The 23,775-nt window shown below is 36.5% G+C and overlaps 13 protein-coding genes and 1 non-coding gene across 14 annotated transcripts; 6 read left to right on the top strand and 8 right to left on the bottom strand.

Annotated features, from left to right (window-relative positions):
* Positions 1–25: 25 nt before the first annotated feature.
* TRS31 (TRAPP subunit TRS31) lies at positions 26–928 on the bottom strand (the record flags this gene model as incomplete). The annotated part of the gene is made up of 1 exon (XM_003959695.1): positions 26–928. One exon carries the CDS (start codon positions 926–928, stop codon positions 26–28), a length of 903 nt encoding a protein of 300 aa, XP_003959744.1.
* Positions 929–1,918: 990 nt separating this feature from the next.
* Positions 1,919–3,235, top strand: UGO1 (mitofusin complex protein UGO1; the record flags this gene model as incomplete). Its single annotated transcript, XM_003959694.1, has 1 exon — positions 1,919–3,235. One exon carries the CDS (start codon positions 1,919–1,921, stop codon positions 3,233–3,235), a length of 1,317 nt encoding a protein of 438 aa, XP_003959743.1.
* Positions 3,236–3,252: 17 nt separating this feature from the next.
* On the bottom strand, positions 3,253–3,585 carry SDC1 (Sdc1p; the record flags this gene model as incomplete). The annotated part of the gene is made up of 1 exon (XM_003959693.1): positions 3,253–3,585. The coding sequence occupies one exon, from the start codon at positions 3,583–3,585 to the stop codon at positions 3,253–3,255; it is 333 nt and encodes a 110-aa protein (XP_003959742.1).
* A 171-nt stretch (positions 3,586–3,756) lies between these two features.
* On the top strand, positions 3,757–4,401 carry TLG1 (Tlg1p; the record flags this gene model as incomplete). The annotated part of the gene is made up of 1 exon (XM_003959692.1): positions 3,757–4,401. The coding sequence occupies one exon, from the start codon at positions 3,757–3,759 to the stop codon at positions 4,399–4,401; it is 645 nt and encodes a 214-aa protein (XP_003959741.1).
* Positions 4,402–4,439: 38 nt separating this feature from the next.
* Positions 4,440–7,127, bottom strand: PKH3 (protein kinase PKH3; the record flags this gene model as incomplete). Its single annotated transcript, XM_003959691.1, has 1 exon — positions 4,440–7,127. One exon carries the CDS (start codon positions 7,125–7,127, stop codon positions 4,440–4,442), a length of 2,688 nt encoding a protein of 895 aa, XP_003959740.1.
* A 1,244-nt stretch (positions 7,128–8,371) lies between these two features.
* Positions 8,372–10,099, top strand: MSS11 (Mss11p; the record flags this gene model as incomplete). The annotated part of the gene is made up of 1 exon (XM_003959690.1): positions 8,372–10,099. One exon carries the CDS (start codon positions 8,372–8,374, stop codon positions 10,097–10,099), a length of 1,728 nt encoding a protein of 575 aa, XP_003959739.1.
* A 1,405-nt stretch (positions 10,100–11,504) lies between these two features.
* KAFR0Ktrna13V lies at positions 11,505–11,578 on the top strand. The gene has a single exon. It is a non-coding gene; the product is annotated as a tRNA-Val (tRNA).
* A 167-nt stretch (positions 11,579–11,745) lies between these two features.
* On the bottom strand, positions 11,746–13,167 carry QRI1 (UDP-N-acetylglucosamine diphosphorylase; the record flags this gene model as incomplete). Its single annotated transcript, XM_003959689.1, has 1 exon — positions 11,746–13,167. The coding sequence occupies one exon, from the start codon at positions 13,165–13,167 to the stop codon at positions 11,746–11,748; it is 1,422 nt and encodes a 473-aa protein (XP_003959738.1).
* A 464-nt stretch (positions 13,168–13,631) lies between these two features.
* On the top strand, positions 13,632–17,030 carry POL3 (DNA-directed DNA polymerase delta POL3; the record flags this gene model as incomplete). Its single annotated transcript, XM_003959688.1, has 1 exon — positions 13,632–17,030. The coding sequence occupies one exon, from the start codon at positions 13,632–13,634 to the stop codon at positions 17,028–17,030; it is 3,399 nt and encodes a 1,132-aa protein (XP_003959737.1).
* Positions 17,031–17,115: 85 nt separating this feature from the next.
* DUN1 (serine/threonine protein kinase DUN1) lies at positions 17,116–18,709 on the bottom strand (the record flags this gene model as incomplete). Its single annotated transcript, XM_003959687.1, has 2 exons — positions 17,116–18,606; positions 18,665–18,709. The coding sequence occupies 2 exons, from the start codon at positions 18,707–18,709 to the stop codon at positions 17,116–17,118; spliced, it is 1,536 nt and encodes a 511-aa protein (XP_003959736.1).
* Positions 18,710–19,037: 328 nt separating this feature from the next.
* Positions 19,038–20,093, bottom strand: GET3 (guanine nucleotide exchange factor GET3; the record flags this gene model as incomplete). Its single annotated transcript, XM_003959686.1, has 1 exon — positions 19,038–20,093. One exon carries the CDS (start codon positions 20,091–20,093, stop codon positions 19,038–19,040), a length of 1,056 nt encoding a protein of 351 aa, XP_003959735.1.
* A 182-nt stretch (positions 20,094–20,275) lies between these two features.
* BUG1 (Bug1p) lies at positions 20,276–21,223 on the top strand (the record flags this gene model as incomplete). Its single annotated transcript, XM_003959685.1, has 1 exon — positions 20,276–21,223. One exon carries the CDS (start codon positions 20,276–20,278, stop codon positions 21,221–21,223), a length of 948 nt encoding a protein of 315 aa, XP_003959734.1.
* Positions 21,224–21,265: 42 nt separating this feature from the next.
* SNU23 (U4/U6-U5 snRNP complex subunit SNU23) lies at positions 21,266–21,802 on the bottom strand (the record flags this gene model as incomplete). Its single annotated transcript, XM_003959684.1, has 1 exon — positions 21,266–21,802. The coding sequence occupies one exon, from the start codon at positions 21,800–21,802 to the stop codon at positions 21,266–21,268; it is 537 nt and encodes a 178-aa protein (XP_003959733.1).
* Positions 21,803–21,965: 163 nt separating this feature from the next.
* Positions 21,966–23,240, bottom strand: RPN6 (proteasome regulatory particle lid subunit RPN6; the record flags this gene model as incomplete). The annotated part of the gene is made up of 1 exon (XM_003959683.1): positions 21,966–23,240. The coding sequence occupies one exon, from the start codon at positions 23,238–23,240 to the stop codon at positions 21,966–21,968; it is 1,275 nt and encodes a 424-aa protein (XP_003959732.1).
* Positions 23,241–23,775: the final 535 nt, after the last annotated feature.

The raw sequence follows: 23,775 nt of genomic DNA, 5'->3' as shown, positions 1-23,775 counted from the left end.
TGATCTAATGATATTTAAATACATACTAACTACTGAATCTCAGGTTTTCTCTTTCCAAAACTTGACTGTCGAATTTGATTAAGTAAACGATTCTTTCATCGCTATTCTCTGTTGGCATACGATGGGGCGTTACTTTACAAATAAATGCAGCATTGTTCAAGAATCCATTAATAATCCCACACATGAAATAATTGCACGAATTTTTTATGTTGTTGTTTATAAACTGCGTAAGGACTGGATTGTTGTCAATTATCATGTACTCGTTATTACGTTCAGATGATTTAACCAAGTCGTCAGATACATGATTGAAAAGGTAAGACCAGAGAGTACCATGAATGAATTGTAAAATGTCTAGAATCTTCAAATCACGACGTTTCATTTTATTTATTGTATTTGCTATTGAAGAATAATGACTTGTAGAAGCAGCTTCTTGGTTACTTATTGTGTTCTGAGTTGTAGTCTTCGATATAACGGCATTATTTGATGGGATTGAAGAGTTACCAGAAGTAGTATCGTAGCTTGTCTGCGATTGCATCTTAGGTGTTGGCAAATTTGTATTTGATGATAGAAATGTCGAAGTTCTTGAAGAATTGGTGGGGTTTATTGATGACCTAAAGTTCAATAATTCTAGCAGTTTCGAACCGATTTGGAAGCCATTTGTGAGCAATTTTTCTTCAAATTCATGTACTGTTTTACTATCCTTATGGAAATGAATGATCATCTGTTGGAAAAGGAATGCCATTGAGGAGAGTGAGACTTCCTTCCTATTTGCTACCAATGAATCATTGTAGATTTTTGTAGGGTAGTTTATAGAAGAAGATTCGATGGTAGTATGACTTTTAGCTCCTTTAGTATAATCATAGCCGTGATTTGGCCTTTTGAATGAATCATCTGACGTACTAGGATATATGATGTTGTCTGTAGACATCTTACAGAATAGCTGTATGAAAGTTTAAGCTCTATGAAATATTGTATCTGGTATAAGTGACTTTTGAAATTTTCATTGATATCCGCATTCAAATATTGTGATGACAAAAACACGATTTAACATATTAAACTATGGGACAAATGTGATGGTTGAGTATAAGAGCTGCTACTCTCAATGGGACTTTATGGTATTGAGGGCACAACTTTGGCGTAAGTTTGCCGGTTTTAGCGATTTCTGATGTGGATTTTTGATCGTGATCTGGGCCGGTGATGACGTGCAGTGATAGCTACAAATCTTGTTATATAGGTAATATAGGCTATGGGAATGTTCACAGTACCGTAGTGTAACTAGATTTATTTAAAATTGATGATGTTTTGTATATCTACGGTGGCGTGAATCCAATATTTCCAGCGTTATAGAAAACAATCAGTTCTGTCATTATCGTGAAGTTCAGATATGATACTGATATGTTTCTACAGAAAACTTATTGAAAGACTCTAAATGATTATTCTAAGCACAAGGAGAATGAGGTATGTCGTCGTCTTTTGATATTATTCAGACTTTTGACGCATCATCAATCGTCATGCTAGTACGCCAAATGCCATTTTTCATGTACCACTTTGGTCATATTGAGAAGCAATACGAAAGGGGCATGTAAAACCTTGAAATCTCACGGGTACCTCATAGGTACCTCACGCAATTGACACGGTCCTTCAACAAATAGTATAAGCTTGCTCATGCAACTGGCTATGGCCTCTTAACACAACAACGCTCACTCCCATTGAACTGATGAATGCTTGCACAACCATATATGAAGTATTGTATGATAACTGATTTGCTAGCACAACTTATTAAGGACTCATATTGAGTGTACTGTTCATGATAGGTTATTGCACGTGACCGCGATGCAATAATAACATATAATTTAACATTAAGATGAATTCCAGTATTCGTACAGGAGATAATAAAAGGTGAAAAATCGATAAGACAATGCCAGACACGGGGGGTTATTCGACTACGCAATCGATGACTAGCAGTCCTGTTGTGGATAGGTCACAGGTTAGACCTTATTATAACGCAAGTACGTTTAATGTCGGTTACTCTTCGATTTTCCATCCTGACAGAGGTGTCGTTGATCAGAATGGTAATTCAATTGCTTCAAAGTTATCCTCCTCTGCCGACAAGAATAATCCATTTTCCAATATTAAGAATCAGTCTTCAATGCTGCATAACTTGATATCAAACAAGAAGTACCCTCACGCAGCCATGTCCCTGGGGAGCCCAATTATAAATTGGAATGACTTCTTCAATTTTGCCAAGTGGGAATCTACAGTGTGGAAATTTCTCTTTACACCTTATCTTAAGAACCTTATTCAGACACCTTTTGAAAATTGTAAGATTATTATGCAAACGGCTACGATCGATGACCCATCTAACGTGAATGACCAGAGAGAATCTGCTAAAGACGATAATACAGATGATGAGATTGATTTCTTCCCAATATATACCATGAAAAATGCACAGACTCATAAAAGGGAGCCAATTGCACCTTTGAATGATGCGCCAGTGTTAAAGCTTAAAAGATTAGATACGTTGACAGTAATGAAAGCCATTAAAGATCATAAAAAATTGGGAGTGAAATCGTTGTGGAGATCGAACAACATTAGTTTCGTTCATATATCGCTTTCGAAAATGATAAAGCTTTCTATGAATAAAATATTACCAATCATGTTACCAAATTATTACAATTTGAATTTTACCAAGATTTTGGCCGTGAAGATCATTAACAGTTTTATTACAGAAGTGATATTGTTCCCATTAGACCTATATAAGTTGACTAAATTGGTTTCACTCCAAGAGCCTGGTTCTTTGATTGATTTCTATCATTCTATTACGTTTAATCAATTTACGATGACATTGTACGCACTAACGTTTTCTAAGATATCCTTAAAGAAAGCTTTTGAGAATGGTTTGGATTTTTTAATTTATTATTACTTGAATTTTAGTAATTTGAATAACAATAAATTTTTAGCAATAATTGCACTCAAATTTTTCTCAGAATCAATTAAATTTTTATTGAAATTACCACTAGAAACTTTAATCCATAGATACCAGATTGATTACCTGCAAAAAACCAGAAGAATAAATAGCTCGAATCTAATTATAACTCCTGTTAATATTACCACTTCAGCAAAATGGAAAGGTCTCTGGAATGGTTGGAAAATTGGTCTTGTAAGCCTATTTTGTGATTTTACTTTCAAAATAATGAACAAAATAGATGACGATTTAAAACAAGAAAAATTCTAGTTACATATATGTACATATTATTTATTTATCTTTTCACTTTGTTCAATTAAATATTCGCCTAATCTTTTTAATGGGTCCTCAGGTTGTTCCACGGCAATTAGCCTCATACCGTCTAAAAGGTAAGGAGTCACCTTGTCATTTAAGTATCTTCTCGTTTGTGATCCACCAACGACGTCAGCTATCGATGGCTTAACGTTACTCGTTGTAGCAGTCGTCGTCGATGTTGTTATTGGTGTAGAGTCTCTCGCTATCAATTCAGATTCTCCTCTATTCTCTGTAATATCTCTTGCAGTCAAAGCTGGACTTCCAGGCTGCAGAATTTCCGGTTTATTATCCTCATTATGTTCCATTATATATACTGTATCTGTGGTTTAATACTTCAACATTGAGCCCATTTATTCATTCAATATCCAGGAATTTCAAGAAATAAAAAAAGCAAAAATAGAAAGCATGTGGGTATTAAAAAATGGATTATAAGGCAAATACAACAGATTAGTTTATATTGCCACGTTTTAACGAGAATGTCCTCTGTAGAAGATCCATTTGATCAAGTTCTTAATGATACTGAAGAACAAATCAAGAGGTTGAAAGATTATCTAAAATCACACGGTAATCAAAACGATGCGGAAATTGACGGTATATTCAATGACATTAAAGAAACAATTGTTGACTTAGAACGAAGCATAATTGTGATACAGAGGTCTGGTAAGGATACGGTCGAACGGGAGACAAGGCTGAATGCTGTACGATCTGAATTAGACAAATTGCAGATTGTAAGGGATAGCACCAATACTGCCAATACTGCCAATACCTTTGATCCAAGTGAGACCAACCAGAATGTTGACGACATTGAAATGGATGGTGGCGTAGCAAATCCTTTCCAAGAGCAAATGTTAAGAGAGCAGGATGATCAGTTGGACAACATTCATAAAAGTATGCAAACGTTGCATTTGCATGCTCAGACGATGGGCCAAGAATTGGAAGATCAGGGTCAATTGCTAGATGACATGAACGACAAATTCGATTCAGTAACAACTAAACTGGGGCTGAGTAGAAGAAAATTAGAATGGGTATATGAACAAAATAAAGAAAAATATGATAATTGCTGCATCGGTTTATTAATAGTCGTATTGATAGTTTTATTAGTATTAGCATTCATTGCATAGTTATCTATATATATAGAAAAATGTATAATGAGAACAATCTATTTTTGAGTTGCACTAGACCTTCTTGTATTGTTACTTCTATTACTAGATTCTTTTTGTCGTTGTAAGTTCTTAAAAGCGGCAGATGCACCAGAACTTGCGGCTGATTGCTCAAAATTTGAAAACCCATTCAGGGCATGAATAACTTCGTACCTACTACTACTAACGACAAGATTCTTGGGTACATTATATTTTTTGAAGGGCGCCCCTGGAGAAGCTGTAGAAGTTGTCCTGTTAGGAATCTTTGGTGACGGTACACCAGAGCGTTGTTCTCTTCCATTTAGAATTGGGCTAGTAGTGATGCGACCGTAATTTGAGGCGTTAATAGCATCAGATGCAATTCTCCTATTTTCTTGAGAGGCTAAGCCTATTTGAGTTTTTGTACCAGCGGGGGTCGTCTGAGGAAAAGGCCCTGGTACTTGAAGTCTTTTATTCCTCGCATTATCATTCTTTGACATCTTTTGAGTTACAGCATCAGTAGGAACTAAAAAGCTGTTCTGTTTATGTGACGCATTTATGTATTTATTAGGAATGTGGAGATCATTAATTGGGCTTGGCTCTGAGGAAGTGAATGAAGTCGTAGTTGGGCTTGGATTATAGGACGTAGGTGTTGTTCCTGAAACTTGTCCAGATTCCGCACTAATTGAAATCCTTCCCATCTTGTCTAATAGCTCTTTTTCATCTAATAATTGTCTTGCCCTGAAAAAACAATCAACCCAATTTTCTGCAATGTTAACCACAACAGAGTTGACGGACGTTGTGGTCGCAACATGAGGAGAAGGTGACAATGACGATATTGCAGAGAATGAAGGTAATGAGATAAACCAAATCATATATTTATATTTTTCCAATATTAAGTAGCCCTTTCTCGTTACTTCATCAAATTCAAAATCGTACATTGAAAGATCAGAATCCCCAATGTTAACCATATCACACTTTTCGGATCCTGCAAAATCATCATAATATGAAAGATAGCCGTCTTCAGATAGAGTCAGCAACTTTGGTATCTTCGCTGAGGACTTTAATGCTGATTTGTTTTGCGTAACTAAGGATGTTATTAATTCATTATCAATCAGGTTGTAACTTTGCATTGACATTTTTGGACCGTTAACCTTATAAGGGATTGCGTGCATATAAATAAAATCTTGCTTGAGTATTTTTTTAGGAGGTACTATAGCTTCGATTTTTGTAGAAATAACCTGGTTTTGAGCAAACTGACCATCATTAATAGTATTTCCTATGATGTTGTCATTAGATATGGATTCAATAGGGAAAGTGTGAGCTAGTTGATTGTTTGTCTGTTGCAAAACGGCCTCTCTTTGAATTGGCTGAGGTGTTATAATGCTATTTTGTTTGGGAAAGTTGGGTGTAAGTGGAAACAGGCTGGGTACCGATCTTGAATGTGACGTTACAGTAGTGTTTAGAGGTGGTTGAATGTAATTTGATGGTGCTGGTACTGTAGTGTTGCCATTGTTTGAAGCTGGAATATTATTAACATTATTTTGTTGGGGCACATTTTTCATATTTGATACAGGAGTGGCCATTGTATCGAGCAATATAGGTGGAGTAAACATATTTTGTTTTGGCCCGTTGGATATTCCTAGTTTTTTTCTCCACTCAACAATGCTATTGGTAGTATTTGCTGCTTTCATAGGCTTTTTCTTTTTTTGTTTCGTTATTGCTATGTTTTTTAAAGGAATATCTATGACGTGAAGGTGTCGATTCGGCATATTGTGTTGGTATGAATAACTTAGTGGATAATTGTTATAAGTTTGTTGAATCTGCCAAATACCTTTCCATATTTCTGCTTTATCATTCCAATCTACATTTTGGAACCAAACATCTAGTTGAATTTCCTTCAATGACATTCTTGATTTTGTATCGAGTGTAAGTATCCTTCGAACGAGATTAACAATAATGGGATTTGATTTTGTGTTGACAGCAGTAGTGCTATTGTTATTAGAATTCCACGTATAGTCCAAAGCTACTATTTTCTCAAATGTCTTCAATTCATTTTCTCCTCTAAATGGTGGGTGGCCTTCGATGAATTGAAAGATCATACAACCTAAAGCCCAAACATCTGACCCGAAACCACATTGATTGTATAACAGAAGCTCGGGAGAAACATATTCAGCAGTTCCAACAAATGAAGACGTACTACTACTCCCTGAAACACCTTTGCTATCCTGTTCAGAGTTGAAAGTGGCAGCTGCGCCAAAATCAGTGATCATTAACCGACCTTCCTTATCCAATAGAACATTTTCCGGCTTCAGATCTCGATGAATGACCCCTTGAGAATGGATGTATTGTAATGTATCAATCAATTGAACAGTAAAATGTCTTGCCCAGACTTCATTGAACTTTGTGTATTTATGTAATAATGAAAGCAACTCACCCCCTGCAGCAAAATCTAATACAAAATATAAGTTTTCCTGGTCATGAAATGTATAGTAAAGTTTCACAATTCCTGGATGTTTTGCCTTTGCCAACAGGTTCAACGTATTTTTTTCAATGGTAACGTATTTCACTTTGGATTCTTGTATTATATGTGCCTTAGAGCAAACTTTGATAGCATACACCTTATTTGCATTGCGCTTGTCAATAGCTTTGTAAACAGTTGAATAAGAGCCATGGCCTAGTTCTTCCCTGAATAAGAAATCATGTGGAGACCGTTTTCTAGAAGCCATGTGTCATTTAAAACTCTAATGTGTGTGTGCTTTGGTTTTGGTCTTTCGTATTCAATGGGACTTATAGCTTTATCTGGATTTAAGATAATAGATTGTAGATAAAGCGGTCTTGGCAGCAAAGTAATGAGCTTATCAGATGGATCAATTTGCTTGAATGGAAACGAGGCAAAAACCAGTTTTTGAAAAACAAGAAGGTTGTCTATAGTAAAGAAAAGACGATCAGTGGTAATTGTAAATGAGTGAAATTTCACCTGCCAATCAGTTTTTTCGTGCCTTATTTTTTACTGGTTGTTGGTGAGGTATATATTGCCAGAAACTAGCTGAATCGACCTTACATTTTCTGGGAAGAGTTGCAAATAATCTATCACCTTGCAGGAATTATTTCAGCCGGTCCGTTCGAGTCCATATTACCCTGACATAACCTTTTTTTTTGCCTTCGTGCTTTCCACCTTAAAAATTCTGATGATGATCTGTTCGTTATTGTTTCTCGATCAATATCACATGAGACGGATAAATCAGTTCCTTCGATAAATTGCCAGTTATTCGTACCAATGACAGCGACGTGAGAACAAACCGGTTAATGTACTTTTCATACACCATGCACATCTCATGGGGTTTTTCACTCTTCTTTATATCAGTACAATCATCGTACGGCTCTCCAACTGGAAGGAAGGCGGGATGGTTCCACGACAAGCAGACCACACTGATAGTAGAAGTGGAACGGCTGTTAGATCAACAATGATTGTGGTAGCGGTTTGCACATGTTCTTCATCCCATGCTACACTGTGAGTGCTCCTAACTGGCGTTTGTATTATGATTGTGGTAGAGTGATAACTGCTAAGTTTTCTCAATTAAATTTAGCCGCCAACTTGGAAGGAATCCAAAATTTTTCCTTAAGAAAAAAAAAAATAGCCGGGCCGGTAAATTCCGGGCATCGCAACCCTAACCTCTTTCCGACCATCATGAAGGGCTCTACTTTCTTGCCCTAAAACTTTCATATTAGGGCTGTGGTCCATCACCCGGTCGTAAAATCTCTAAAAAATATGTAGGAAAGATATGGCAGGTTTCTGCTTTTGGCCCTTAGTCGACCTCGAAAACTCGAGAGAGTCTTGTGTATGGCATTCAAAGCTAGTTCACTTCAAATAGTAAAGGCTTCAAACAGAAGAAACGTTTCTCACAATAAGAGCTATATTAGTGTGACTGGGAAATCTTTGGCCCTGATTTTTACATAAACAAAAGGTACCATGACTAATATCGATTCCAAAATACCAACAAATCTTTCGCAGCAACAACATCAAAGAATTTCGAAGACAAAGCCAAGAAAACAGAAAAGTAAAGTCAAGATACAGACGGATCCCACGCATCCAAGGCATGTCAGTACCACTAACACGCTAAACAGTTCAATGTCGCCTTCCCAACATAGTGGCTCTACCGGTGAGATTCCTATCTTCGATCTAAATCTAGCCGTTTCTGATGCAATGGCTAATAACTCAAGGCAACTACTGTACTCACATATTTATCACTATTTGTTGGAGAACAAACATTATAAAACAGCAAAGAAGTTTTTACAAGAAGCTCAATTACCACTTTCGGCAGTAGATGGTAGTAGTACCGTTTCAAATAAAAATAGTGGTAATAACACCCTGAATTCACAATCTTTAAAACCAGATCATCTAGTGAAATCTAAAATGATCATAAACTCACCAGATACTTTTCTAGTAGAATGGTGGCAATCGTTCCTTTTGTTAAATAATTTTGTTGAAAGTTGCTCCATTGATGAATTGAAAAAATACGAAAATCCAAAACTGGATAATATTTACCCTATATTACCCAATAATATTCCTATGCATCCACAGATGAATCCTCAATTCCCTTATAATCCAAATAGCAATCTCAATCCATATGCAAATATGCCTTATAATACTAATAATATGAAACCTTCTTCAGCACCCACAACTAATACCACCAACCCCAGTATAAACAACAATAACCCCATGGAAAAGGATACGGACAGTAGTCGTGTATCTACACCAATGGTACCTGTTTCATCAGGAATTAGGATGACACCATCAACGGCGCCCGGTAGCGCCACTACTGAAAGGAAGAATACAATTGGAGGAGGAGCCAGTGTACAACCAACACCACAACAACTACAAGCTATGTTACAACAACAAATTATGTCCGCTCAAATGGCGAATATGATGTCATCTCAGCAAAGCCAAGTACATCCTCCTAATAACAACCAGATGTATCCGAACATGCCTCAGGGGGTTCCTAACAGTTCTAGTGTTGATCATCGTAATATGGCCATGCCAGGAAATGATTCTTTAAATAGAAGCAGTGTGGTGAACACCGCAAACGTTAATAATGGGCAGTTTGCAAATATCAACCAAGCACAATTCAATGGACAACAGATGGCAAATGTAATGAAAAACAACTATCCAAATTTCTCTAATAATATGGGAAATATGGGTACACAATCGCAGCAACAATACATGACAATGTTGAAAAATATGATGAACAAAAACTCCAATTCAATGCATAATATTCCTGCCGATGTTAAAAACATCAAGAGGAGAAGTACATCAAATAAGCCAAATTCAAGTTGGGCTAATAATAGTAATAACACAAAATCAGCTATTGGTGGTGATAGAGACAAGGCAACTAGTGTCGCACATTTCAACGAAAACATGCTACGCGCTAATAATGGTGAACATAAAATAATAAATAATAATACTAGTGTCAATAATAATAATGAAAATAATCGCAATGATGATGAAAATGGTATCGTAAATGTTAACAATGATGATAATATCCATATGATGAATAATGACCTAGATTTTCAGTTGTTAAATCTGCAAATGTTAAACCAGTCCAGGCCAGGTTCTGAGATGCAGTTTGGTAACCTTGCTGCAGAGAAAGGGAGTACAGACATTGGGACAGGTACCAATAACGTATTCGACGGTATATGACGGCATTGTGAATTGTAGTTAATAAATAGTACCTGTATACAATTAATATTCGGAATTTGCGACGCTGCATAGACTTCAAATTATTCTAATAAACATTTTTTTTAATTAATATTTTGTATGAGTATATAGCCTTATAAGGACAGGTAATTAAACCTATCTGTGGCGCGACTTTCCCCTCTATGTAAAACTGCCCTCGAGGCTTCTGGGCCCTCTGACTCGATTGTGACTATGTTTCTGGGGTTGGATTGAAAATCCTGGAATTGTAGCCTTCTGCTGCTCCAGAAGAGTGAAAAGAGAGTATCGAGATTAGTACAAATATATGTATTTGCATTGGGGTTTTTTCTACCAGTAATTCACATACCTTTTTATTAAGAAACGCATTTTAAGCCTCATATGTTATGTCAACGCATTTTACTCTCTCCAAGCTCTCTTGTTAGATATATGTTATTCTGCAGCACCAATTATCTTGAATATTAAGGATAAATCTACAAGTTATAAGCTGAGAATAAGAAATGATGAAAACAGACAAAATTATGAATGTCGAAGGAATCGAATCAATGGAATAATAAAGGTTTGAAAATAAACGTTGCTTATCAAAAAATTGGAAATATTTGTTGAGATAATAGTTTTGTAACAGATGAAGAATAGCAATAATTTATACATATCATCATATTTCTTCGATTCAGGTCCATTCTGATAGCAAACGAAGCTTATGTAATAAAAGAAGAAAGTTTTAAGTTCTCATGATTTAACGAAGTTATAATGTCAGAATCGCAACGAAAGAGGAAGGCTAAAAGCGTTTCTTCGAAAGTAAGATGTATTTCAATGGCAGCATCGTGCGTCTGAATATTTCGTCATAATGCATATACTAGGCCGTATAAGGAAAGACACAAGCGAAAGATTGTCATAGAATTAGTTATGACTAATCGTAGCAATTTATTTTCCCCTAAGACGTTCTTCTTGACATTTACTTGATGTTGGTGGAGAAGACATAGAAATTCAATATTTATGATGTGTCTCTCACATAAATATTTATATTTTGTCATTTCGATTCACTATTATACAAATATTCCAAGGTTTTAAAAAGATTATTAAAATAATAAGCAAGCCCTTTTGGTACATTTATATTATATCAACTGCTGGCAAATTAATAGGTAATTTTTTTCAGTTATACAATAAGTATATATTTCGATAAATCACTGAACTGAAACCTTGATTATATCGAAGAACCGCTTTTTGCCCATTTATTGATCGAGCAAAGATCCTATAGTACGAAGAAAATGACTTATACCATCAAATCTTTGTTCCATCATAAATAAGCTTGATCTAGTTGCAATAAAATGAAGAGGGCTTTGAATGCTACTGACTTAGTGGAATGTTCCAAACCAAAAATACAACAAAATACGGTTTCGTGGTCTAGTTGGTTATGGCATCTGCTTAACACGCAGAACGTCCCCAGTTCGATCCTGGGCGAAATCAAAGTTTTTCTTTTTTGTTTCTCACTCGAAATATAAATTGATTGGAAATAAGCAGCGGTGGGCAAGCGTTTTTACCATCATATTTTTGTATCCATATCTTTTTACTTCTTAGTCAGAAGATTTAGAAATTTTTTATTTATATATCTTTATAAATGCGATACAGGCTGCTCACTCTAGGAGGATGTCACTATTAAAATTTTGATTTTTAAATCGGGACAAATTTTCACCAGCATATGTTAAGGTGCCAGAGACTTCAATATTAACACCTTCTCCGACGTGAGCACCAGCAGCAGTCAACCATTTCTTACTTAAGTTCAAGTAAGCAGCTCTACTCGTTTCCGGATTATCGTTACTTGTACCAGGTGCATTCTTCAGCGGCGCAAATTCCTCTGATCTTTCCACTTCAAGACAGCCAAATTTCGATAGAGAAATGGTTGGAAAAACATCAAAAATGAATTGTTCCAATTTGATACCATTTGGCTCAACTGGCTGATAGTAAATATTTTTTTTATTATCAAATGATGGAATTTTCTTCTTCGCAATGTGATATACCATGTTATTACACCAATTGTCTAATTCACGTTTCAAAAGATCAATAGAATAATAATGGTTTACAATATTTCCAGCACGTAATTTCAGTAAACCATTTGCATCCTGAGCTTCAGCTAATTCTTTTGAAATCTCAGAATATTCGATGACACAGGGGCGATTATCTTTTGATGCAATAAGACCTACAGATTCATGAGCATCCCTTTTTCTAACAGCTTTTGTAGCTAACTCAAAACTATGCTTAATAGAAAATCCTATGAAAACAGGATCACATACTTTTGAGAGTACATTGTCAACACAATACATGTAGACATGCTTAACACCTTTATTTATCATGTCAGTTAGAATGCCATTATCTCTTAATGAACAGTAAAGTCCACCATTACCGTCAGGAGATTCAACTAATTTTGTTGGGCTGCCTAACAATAATCTTTCACCATTTATATCAAATGCAGGTAAAGTTCCTTGATTGAAAAAGACAATTTGTGATTGCAATAGACCAAAATAATTATGCTTCACGAAAAAAGACTCTGTGGAAGCCCTTGTTGGTTCAGATGTCATAATATACCACGGAATAACGACATTATTCGCCAATTTTTGTAAACTAATCAATTTTTCAGCTTGAATTTGAAACAATGATTTATGAGAAGGCAGTTGAATATCGTAACAGCCTTTGGGTTCAGACGACCCCAATCTTGTTCCTTGTCCCCCAGCCATCAGAATAACAGCAGCCTGTCCTCTAGCAATGGCGTCTAACCCTATATTGTAATATTCTTGTTCCTTCTCAGGGTTGCCAATTATCGATTCGTAGGATGAAGAAGGTAGAGGCTCGATGGAAGAACCTTCTCTGGAGATGTCACTAGAAAGTTTGATAGCATGCTTACAGTCCTCGACTAGTTTCTTTGGGGGAATACGATCGGCCACTTTGGATAAATTTTGTGTGAAAAGCGTCTTATCTTCATCAGATAATTTATCAAAATGATCAAACAAATGATCTTGATTGGCGTCAACGTATCTCTGTCTCAAGTTCTCAACAGTCATTATCTCAATATTGCAAAGATAGAAATCCAGTAGTCTCGTACAACTTACTTCTTCTATCTGTAGAAAAAGACTGTATGGTTCTTCAACCTGATCTCTTTTCTATGTATAGTTCGTGTTTTTTTCACACGTTACAAAAACCATCAAATGACAAACAAAACCTGACAGCCACTCAGCAACACATCTATAGCTAATCACAGGTTACTATGCTATTCTAACGTGCATCTGAGACCTCTTTAACAGATGATCGTCCTTTTAAAAGCCGTCAGCTCTTGATCAGGACGTCATTTCCTCATATAACCTCCATTGAAACTGCAAACTGGGGTGGCACCCCCACTGTTCTCACTAACCCAGCCGGATGGGAAAACGGTGTTATCCACATAGTAGGAGGTCTGCTCGGGACCAACTTAGGCTGTCCTTCTTGACTTGAATCATCTCTTGGTCAATTCTCGACATCCTTTACCACGATGTCCTTCTTCACGCGTCGCGTTTCGATATATAGAAGTCTTACGAAGGCATTGAAAGTTAGACTATATAGCAGTGAGATAGTAGAGAGACAGCAATTGGAACAGCAAGCTATGACTGACAACCTTAAGAGACCGGGCGAAGATGCTGATGCTGCCTCAGATGTGGGCCTTTCTGAAAAGAAGATGAGGCTGCAATCCATGGATTACAGCGCTGGTAGTGAACCAGTTTCCACTATTGACATCATTCCCACTGATTCGTATAAGAAATACAGAGAGCAAGGGTTCAAGGCAAAGTATACAAATTTACATGGTACTCAACTGCAGTCTGCTTTCGAACGAGAGCTTTCTGAGCTGGAGCATGAAGCTGCTGAGATACAAGAAAAGTCTAATCATTATTCAAGAGATCCATTACCTGCTGATTTCACACCCGAGACTCATGATATATCCTTCCAGCAAATAGATGCAGAACAGAGTATCATACCGGGCTTCAAAGATGCGAATACGTCAACCATCGTAAGGTTTTTTGGTGTTACTAATACAGGACATTCCGTTCTTTGTAATGTGACTGGATTTAAACATTATCTTTATGTACCGCAACCTTCGATAGATAATGCTAATGATCCTCAGCAAAGAGAGGAATTTGTCAAATATTTAAATGAAATGTTCGATAATGCTGTCGATTCCATAGAAGTTGTACCAAAACAGTCAATTTGGGGTTATTCTGGTGATGACAAAATACCATTTTGGAAAGTTTATGCTACATATCCAAGCATCGTAAATAAATTGAGAACGGCGTTCGAGAGGGGTCATTTAACCTTTAACTCATGGTTCTCTAATGGGACAACAACTTACGATAATATTGCGTATCCTTTAAGATTAATGGTAGATTGCGGTATTGTCGGTATGTCATGGATAACTTTACCGAAGAATAAATACACTATTATCCCAGAAAATAAAAGAGTTTCCACTTGTCAATTAGAAGTTAATATTAATTATAAAGATTTAATAGCGCACCCTGCCGAAGGTGATTGGTCTCATTCTGCTCCTCTACGTATTTTATCCTTTGATATTGAATGTGCTGGTAGAATTGGGGTTTTTCCTGAACCTGAACATGATTCTGTGATTCAAATCGCCAATGTTATGAGTATTGCTGGCGCGAAAAAACCTTTTGTACGTAACGTATTTACCGTCGATACTTGTGCGCCAATTACAGGTTCTCGTATCTACTCACACGAGACAGAGGCCGAAATGTTATCACATTGGCGTGATTTTATTGTAGAAGCTGATCCTGATGTTATTATCGGTTATAATACTGGGAACTTCGATATTCCTTATTTAATCAATAGAGCTAGGGCCCTCAAAATTGAAAATTTTCCTTATTTTGGCAGATTAGTCAATGTGAAGCAGGAAATCAAGGATACTGTTTTCTCCTCAAAAGCATATGGTACAAGAGAATCTAAAAACGTCAATATCGATGGTCGTTTGCAATTAGATCTTCTTCAATTTATTCAACGTGAATATAAACTGAGATCGTATACCTTAAATGCCGTTTCTGCTCATTTTCTGGGTGAGCAAAAAGAAGATGTTCATTATAGTATTATTACGGATCTGCAACATGGTGATAGCGAAACGAGAAGAAGGTTGGCAGTTTACTGTCTTAAGGATGCCTACCTACCCCTGAGACTTTTGGAAAAATTGATGGCCCTCGTTAATTATACTGAAATGGCTAGAGTCACTGGTGTCCCATTCTCTTATCTTCTAGCTCGTGGCCAACAGATTAAAGTTGTGTCACAATTATTCCGTAAATGTATCCAAATCGACACTGTAATTCCAAATATGCAATCTCAGGGAAGTGATGAACAATATGAAGGTGCCACTGTTATTGAACCGATCCGTGGCTACTATGACGTTCCTATTGCCACCCTCGATTTCAATTCCCTGTATCCAAGTATTATGATGGCACATAACTTATGTTATACGACATTGTGCAATAAAGCCACAGTAGAAAGATTGAAATTAAAAAAGGATAAAGATTACATAATTACACCAAATGGTGATTATTTCGTCAGCGACAAGTTAAGACGTGGTATTTTACCTATAATTTTGGAAGAATTAATCTCTGCAAGAAAGCGTGCTAAAAAAGATCTTAGAGATGAAAAAGACCCATTTAAGAGAGATGTTCTTAATGGTAGACAATTAGCTTTGAAGATCTCTGCAAATTCCGTTTATGGTTTCACTGGTGCAACTGTAGGAAAATTACCATGTTTAGCAATTTCATCATCAGTTACAGCCTTTGGTCGTGAAATGATTATGAGAACCAAGACGGCTGTGCAAGAAAAGTACTCAGTTAAAAATGGTTACAAGCATGACGCACAAGTGGTGTACGGTGATACAGATTCTGTTATGGTGAAATTTGGTACAACTGACCTACAAGAAGCGATGGATTTAGGTGCCGAGGCAGCCGCATACGTCTCTACGTTATTCAAACATCCTATCAACTTAGAATTCGAAAAGGCCTATTTCCCATATCTGCTGATTAACAAAAAGAGATATGCGGGTCTATATTGGACTAAGGTTGAAAAGTACGATAAGTTGGATCAAAAAGGTTTAGCATCTGTTCGTCGTGACTCCTGCTCTTTAGTTTCTATTGTTATGAATAAAGTGCTGAAGATGATATTGATTGGCAGAGATGTAGACGGAGCGCTAGAGTTCGTTAAAAAGACTATTGGTGACATTTTGCACAACAGAGTTGATATTTCAAAATTAATCATTTCAAAAACGCTAGCTCCAAACTATACAAATCCTCAGCCACACGCTGTTTTGGCAGACCGTATGAAAAAAAGAGATGGTATTGGTCCAAATGTTGGTGACCGTGTTGACTATGTTATTACGGGTGGTAATGATAAACTGTATAATAGGGCTGAAGATCCGCTGTATGTGCTAGAGCAGAACTTACAGGTTGATTCGAAATATTATTTACAAAATCAACTACAGAATCCCGTAATCAGTATTATTGCTCCGATCATAGGAGAAAAACAAGCCAACTCAATGTTTGTAGTGAAATCAATCAAGATTAATACCGGTTCAGCAAAAGGTGGACTCATGGGGTTCATCAAAAAAGTTGCGGTTTGCAAAGGATGTAGAGGTCCTTTGAAAAAAGGTGAATCAGCATTATGTTCAAACTGTCTTTCAAGATCTGGTGAGTTATATATGAAGGCATTATATGAAGTAAGGGACCTTGAAGAGAAATTTTCTCGACTATGGACGCAATGTCAGCGCTGTGCCGGTAATCTACATACGGAAGTGCTGTGTTCAAATAAAAATTGTGATATATTCTACATGCGGGTGAAAGTGAAGAAGGAACTGCAAGAGAAGATGGAGCAACTAAGCAAGTGGTGATTTACTATGTTATTTTATAGTAATTCGATTTATTAGTTCTACCTTTGTATATAGTTTCAAAATATAAAATAAAACAAAAATCTTTTCATGAGGACGATGCTAATTCAGAATATGTTTTGATTAATTTGTTGTCATTCAACTGTAGACGTTTCAATTCTGTTGTAGGTAAGACTATCTGGTCGGTATCGACTAGCCATGGATGGTTGAAAGCATCAGAAACACTGTACCGTTGCTCAGGGTCTAGAACCAACAAATGGGAGATCAAATGTAAAATCGAATCATCTATATTGTCCCAATAAGGGGTATAAAAGGCGAATTTGGCCTGTAAAATTTGTTCTTTCAATGCAGGTGGACCTAACTGGTCACTAAATGGTGGGAAACCACATAAACAGACATATAAAATGACGCCAGAACTCCACATATCAACCTTTGACGTGTATCCTTTTTTGATGAGTACTTCAGGGGCAACATAAGACGGAGTACCACATAAAGTGTTTGTAAACTGCATTTCTCCAGTGAATTTCGCTAGACCAAAATCAGCGATTTTAACTTGAACATCAATTTCGTCGTCATCCCATGGCCCTAATTGTTTTTGATCCGGGGAAGTCCTTTTTGTGATGTTTAGTAAAATATTCTCAGGTTTAATGTCTCTATGAATAATGTTTTGACCGTGAAGATACTTTAAACCGTGTAAAATTTGAGTAAAAATTGCTTTTGTTTCATCTTGTCTGAGACAAGTCTTCTTGACAATTCTATCGAAAAGTTCACCATTGTCGATTTTTTCCAGCACGAGATATTTTTGTGTTTGTTGTTTGCTTATTGGTTCTACGAAACTATCCAACAGGTTAACAATATTTGGATGATGAATTCTCATAAGTATATTAGTCTCTTCTCTAAATTGTTTACTTTTCTTTTGATCGTCATTTTGCTGTGGATGGAATATCTTGACAGCCACAGTTTGACCTGTTTGTTTATTCTTACCTTCTTTAACGATTGCATAATGACCAGAACCCAGTTCTCTTCCCAGAGTGTATCTATCAAAGAATGAGATTACTTTCAATTTTGCTAATTTTCTTGCAGCATTTTGACTACTAGTAAAAGCAGAAGAAGGTTTTTTAAATACAGAATCATCAGTATTTGCCTGCTGTGAAAGTGAAATGGGATCAGCTACATCGACAAATTCTGAATTATATTTGAAAAGAAAAGAACAGCTTTTACCAAACATAATCTTATCACCGTTCTTTAAAAGATAATCCTTTTTTATCAACCTATTGCCATTGATAAAAGTACCATTCCTACTCTTATCAATAATATTGATCAAATGTCGAGTGGTTCCATCCACTTCCATATCAATGATGCTCAAAATTGCATGCACCGTAGAGATATCTGGTTCATTCAAACGAACATCACAGGATCTACTTCTTCCCACTGTAACGTCCCTTGCTTTGCTGAATATCTCGAACTTACAGGGCCTCTCAGGTATAATACTCACCAAACTAGCTAAGGGGCCCTTAACAGCCTCGTTTTCGTTGTTTTGTTGTCTCTTTGTAGGGACAGAAATGCCATCAGATAGCTCCTACGGATAGATAAAATGGTTTGTTAGTACAATATATTTGATTATGGAGAAGGCATACAATGAATCCAAGCCAACATACTCTTTTAGCAGCCACAGTAGTCATCGTTAATTGAAAGCACTGGTTGTTATGACGACGAAAGATGTATATTGCGACACACCGAAATTGAAATATTTGTTTTCGTGTTTTATATTCTTTCCAATATTGAAAATTTTTACTTTACGCGTGTCGAAATTACCTGATCTGGATAAACCAAAATAAATATAAACACGTCAAATGTTTCAAATTTCCACGTATTGCGTATGATAAATTTGTTTATTTTATCGAGAGAGATACTATTGAGGCTCATGCTTAGAAACTGTATGTAAGAAGTTATATACTACTGAAGAACAAGGAAGATGAAGGAAGCAAAGCAGTTTTGGAAGGACTACAGCTAGTTTTTATCTTCTAGTTCGTAAATTACAGGGTTATCAGAGATTGGATCATATTCCTTCAATAGGAATTGTGAGAATTTCTTTAAGTTTTCTAAACCTCTGATTTCACCGGCACAAAGTGGCATTTTAACGACGTGGAAATCTTCATACAATTCATCGATTTGATCTAAATACTTCTTTTGCATTTTCCATCTGGATTGACATCTCTTACAGTTGTGTTCTTTGTCGAATTCTGCAAACAGCAGTTGGTTGACAACGATGGAGTTAACATCCATGTCATAGGACATTAATTCTTGAATCAATCTTTCTGTTTCGTATAGGGATAAGAATTCACTGATACAGACACAGACAAAAGTGGTTAAATCAGGATTAGTGAACTGCTCTCTAATTGTTTCCACATTGGCCTTTAATTCATTCAATTTACCAGTAATGTCAACGTTGTTACCGGAGCCCATAAAAGAATTTAACATTGGACCTAATTTACCGGTAATTTCGCTAAATTTGTCTAACAATTTAGCTAAAGTAGTTGGTAATTGTAAAAACCTCAAAGTGTGACCTGTTGGGGCAGTGTCAAAGATAACACAATCGAATCTTTCACCTTCACCTTGTTCTTGTCTCTTGATATGTTTCATGACTTCCATAAAGGATAATGCTTCATCGATACCGGGAATGGAACCTGTTAAGTCCGCCAAGGCACCCCCCTGTAGCAGGTCACTCAAATCGTCCCCGTTACCGTTTGAACCACTCGAAATAGCCATATCATTCATATCCTTTAAAGCTGCAGCAGGATCGATTTCCATGCATGATAGGTTGTCCATGCCGGTGACTTTTCTGGCGTCTTTACCAAACTTCTCACCGAAAGCATCACTCAAATTATGAGCAGGATCAGTAGAAATCAGTAAAAATTGTTTGGACGGTTGATTCAATGCCATTTGAATAGCAATTGATGATGACGAAGTAGTCTTACCTACACCACCTTTCCCTCCGACGAAAATCCATTTATGAGTGGTAGATTTGATTAAAGAGTCTAAATTTCTTTCAACGTTTAAGTCCATTGGTTGGTATTATTAGTTGTTGTCTGATGATGATGTTTTGTTAAGCTGGTTGAGCTGGCAGGTTTTTTCAACTTCGAGTTTTTTTCCTTTCATTCTTTGCGATTCCATATCAGTAAATCAATCAATTTCAACATAGTAAAGACTATCAACTCGAACAAGATATAGAAGGAGGGTTATACGCCATGTCTGATACTGAAGAGGAGAGAAGAGCAAAGCAATTGGAGGAAGCTAGGAAGAGAGTGGAAGAGCTGAAGAAAAAGAAGAAGAGTAAGAAGAGTAAGAGCAAAAATAAGAATAAGAATGCTGAACCCGCAAATGAAACTGAAGGGGGGTCGAAAGAGCCTACTGTCGACGTGGAGGGCTCTGAAGATGTTCAAGTAATGGAATCTGACATTGTAGAGGCAGAAGAGGGAGGGGAAGATGGAAATGTTGCTGGAGAAGACAAGGAAGTTGGCGCAGGGGAGGTTGTACAAGGTTCGTCTGAAGAAATTGCGCCTGAGACCAAAGGAGAGGAAGATGAGCAAGCACAAGGGGAAACTGAAATATCTGAGTTTGAAAAAGATCAGTCAGAAGCAAATGCTGAACAGTTGGAAGAAAAGGTAGCCTTAATACAACCTGACAGCAATATCGGACAACCATCTCTCAAAGAAGACAAGGAGGTGGCTCGTGCTGAGACAGTTTCAGAGGAACCAAGGGAACTGCTTGCTACAGAGACGAAAACGACTTCGCAGTCTCCAGATGACCTATTTGGCAGCCACGACGAAACTTCCAATATAGATTTTATGACCTCAATTCAACACTCTAAAGAACACGAAGAAGAGGTGAGAAAATTAAAGGCCCAACTAGATGAATTTATAATCGAGAATAAGAGACTAAAATTCGTCAATATGGAACATGAAACTACTGTTGAAGAACTACATGAAGAAATAAAAAAATTGAATGAACAAGTGGCCGAATTACAAAGAGAGAAACAATCAAGCCCATCAATACAGTTTACAAGATTTAATACGCAGTCAGTTGAGGCCACGGAGACTCATATTGACCGTGTTGTGCTCAATAAATGGCGTGATTGGAATGTTGACATGACCACATGGAGAAGTATTGGGTCCGGACCAATTGTTGAATTTTGAAACCACATATAGATATATATATATATACATACAAACTATTGTCTACCTCTTTGATGTGGCGAAATTCTGAAATCCCATTAGTTGTGCCATCTCTGATTTACTGTCATTAGTTGGAGTCGATTTCCTCTCAATTTTTGCTTGTTTAGCCTGTCTTGTTCTAGTACTATTCTCCTTGACAAAATCTTTAAGTAGCTCCTTATATGATTGCTCAAATTCTTCAGTGGAAATATCATCATTATCTCTTTTATTTAGGATAAGGTCCTCATTGAATATCGAGTTGAACTTGAGTTCGTGCGTCTTATGATTCAGATGATTGATATATTGCAGAGTGTCTTTATACGTGAGATCACACAGGTCACAGTAAAACCCAAACTGTTTACCCTTCTTGTACTGTGACACGTTTGTCTGCAATGTTCGCTGATTCAAATTTTTAATAGAATCCTGCATTAGTTTGTTGTAATCCGTATATTTTGCCTTCAGCTGTCGTAATTCATTTTCAGTATATGGTTGTGGTCCCTTATCATGCAAGCCAGCTGCATATTCCTCCTTATTCCATGTTCTCCTACCAAAATTTGACATGGTTTTTAGACCCTATTGTTGAAGCTTTCGAAGTTTTTATCAAATTCAAATAAAAAATGTCCTTTTTTTTTTCGATGAGATTATTATATTGATGGGAGTAAGTTATCAAAGTATTCGTTTTATATCTGTATTTATATAGATGGTGAGTATATACAAATTTTGTTCAGTATAATACACTTGCTTTTTCGAACAATTGATCTACCACTTTATTGAGTTCAGATACCAGTTCCAATGCGGAATCGTAAGTAGCATCCTGGTGAGGCGTGTCGTAAATGTACAACCATCCATTCCCTTGATCTAAAACACCATAGAAGACTTTATCTAGAATCATTTGTGATAATTTGCCTTCAACTTGTTGTGAATCCAGACCAATTATCTTGGAAATGTGAGAAATTTCAACACATTCAAATGGTTCGATGATCTTTGATAAATTTGACTCCAACAAAGTATCGTATAATGCATTGAAATGAGACCTAATCAAATCATCGTTCATTAATTCCGTTTTGTAGTTATCTAATGCTGTATTAAATTCCAAAAGGGATCTGTTGCTGTAAGCTTCCGCGACGGCTTTCATAGCGTCAATTTCACGAGATTGGTATGTTTCCTTTGTGTACTTGGCATTTAAAATATTCTTAACGTCATCAATTAAATTTAGCATGATTTTGGATAGAAGCATATATTTAAGGACTTGACATGATTTAGCAAATGAATTATGATATGAAGTCAAATTATGGAATCCTTCAAAACTCTCATAGAAATAAGAAAATGCTGTTTTATAATCCTTATCTTCACAATGCAATATACCACTCATTAAATCTAATTCTGCCACTGTAATGGTAGGACAATAAATGGAGTTTGCAGCAGTTCTTGACGCAGTCAAGGCAGCCTTAGATTTAGCTAAATTTCTCAATTTATGATAAACTTTACTTTCTAAAAGATGGACATCCACTAAAGAAGGTTTATCATCCAATTTTTTGAACTCTCTCAGTAATTCGTCTATTAGAGTCAAGGCGTTTTTGTATTGTTTCTTCTGATAGTGCAAAGTAGCTAATTTAATCGTAAGAGAATGTTTCAAAAATTGTCTCTTCTCCTTTTTTGCAAAATCGATGGCTTTTTCACACACGTAGATTTGATCATCGATGGAATTTGGTACTTGTTCAAATTTTTCAATTAATGTCTTCAATACTTTTGCTGTCTTCGACTTGGCAAACTGCAACATATATTCTGTAGAGTGAGGTATAAACTCGCGTAACTTGTCGCTGGCATGTAATTTAACGTAAAGTTGGCCCAGCTCCAATATGCACGATTCTTGTTCATTCTTCAAGGACTCGGTGGCATTCACCAAACTTCTCTCTAAAAGTTGCAAATAAACTTGTTCAGCCTCGTTGTACTTTTCAGCAACCACCAACTCTCTGGCGTTCTCAATTGTAGCAGACATCCTCGACTTGTTTCTTCACTTCTCTTAGTCTAAGAATCCAAATTAAAATCAATTCACCAGTTTTGCCACCCTTCCTTATGCCAATTTTTTTTACTTCATATCAAAAATTAGAGTCTGCGGTCACGTGAGAAAGAAATGACTTTTGGCTAGTATTGCGAGTGGAAGATTTTAACACAAAATGCACGCTATGATGCCTAGATAATCGAATATATATCGACGCTGTTTACTATAGTGACGAGTTAAATGTTCTCGAGGAAAATCTCCTCGAGAAAGAGTCCACAGTTGACAGTTCTGTTGCACATTTGCACATGTCATTATTTAAGGTGCTGGCCTTCAATTGTCCAGGGCAAACATAAAAATGCATGTACAATGAGCGTAACTACCTAGTAGCACTACAAAATCGCACCACCACGTGATCTCGATTGGCCATTTTGCTACTGTCTATGTCTCCGCATCAACTTTGATATGCCTGCGAAATTTCGCATCTTCGCCTACTCGTATATCTCGAAGAATAATGCAAAAACTTCAATCTTAC

The sequence above is a fragment of the Kazachstania africana genome, chromosome 11 (assembly GCF_000304475.1).
Source record: "Kazachstania africana CBS 2517 chromosome 11, complete genome".
In the NCBI taxonomy this organism is placed as follows: Eukaryota; Fungi; Ascomycota; class Saccharomycetes; order Saccharomycetales; family Saccharomycetaceae; genus Kazachstania; species Kazachstania africana.
Note: the sequence above shows the minus strand (reverse complement) of the source record. Positions and strands in the feature narration are given on the sequence as shown.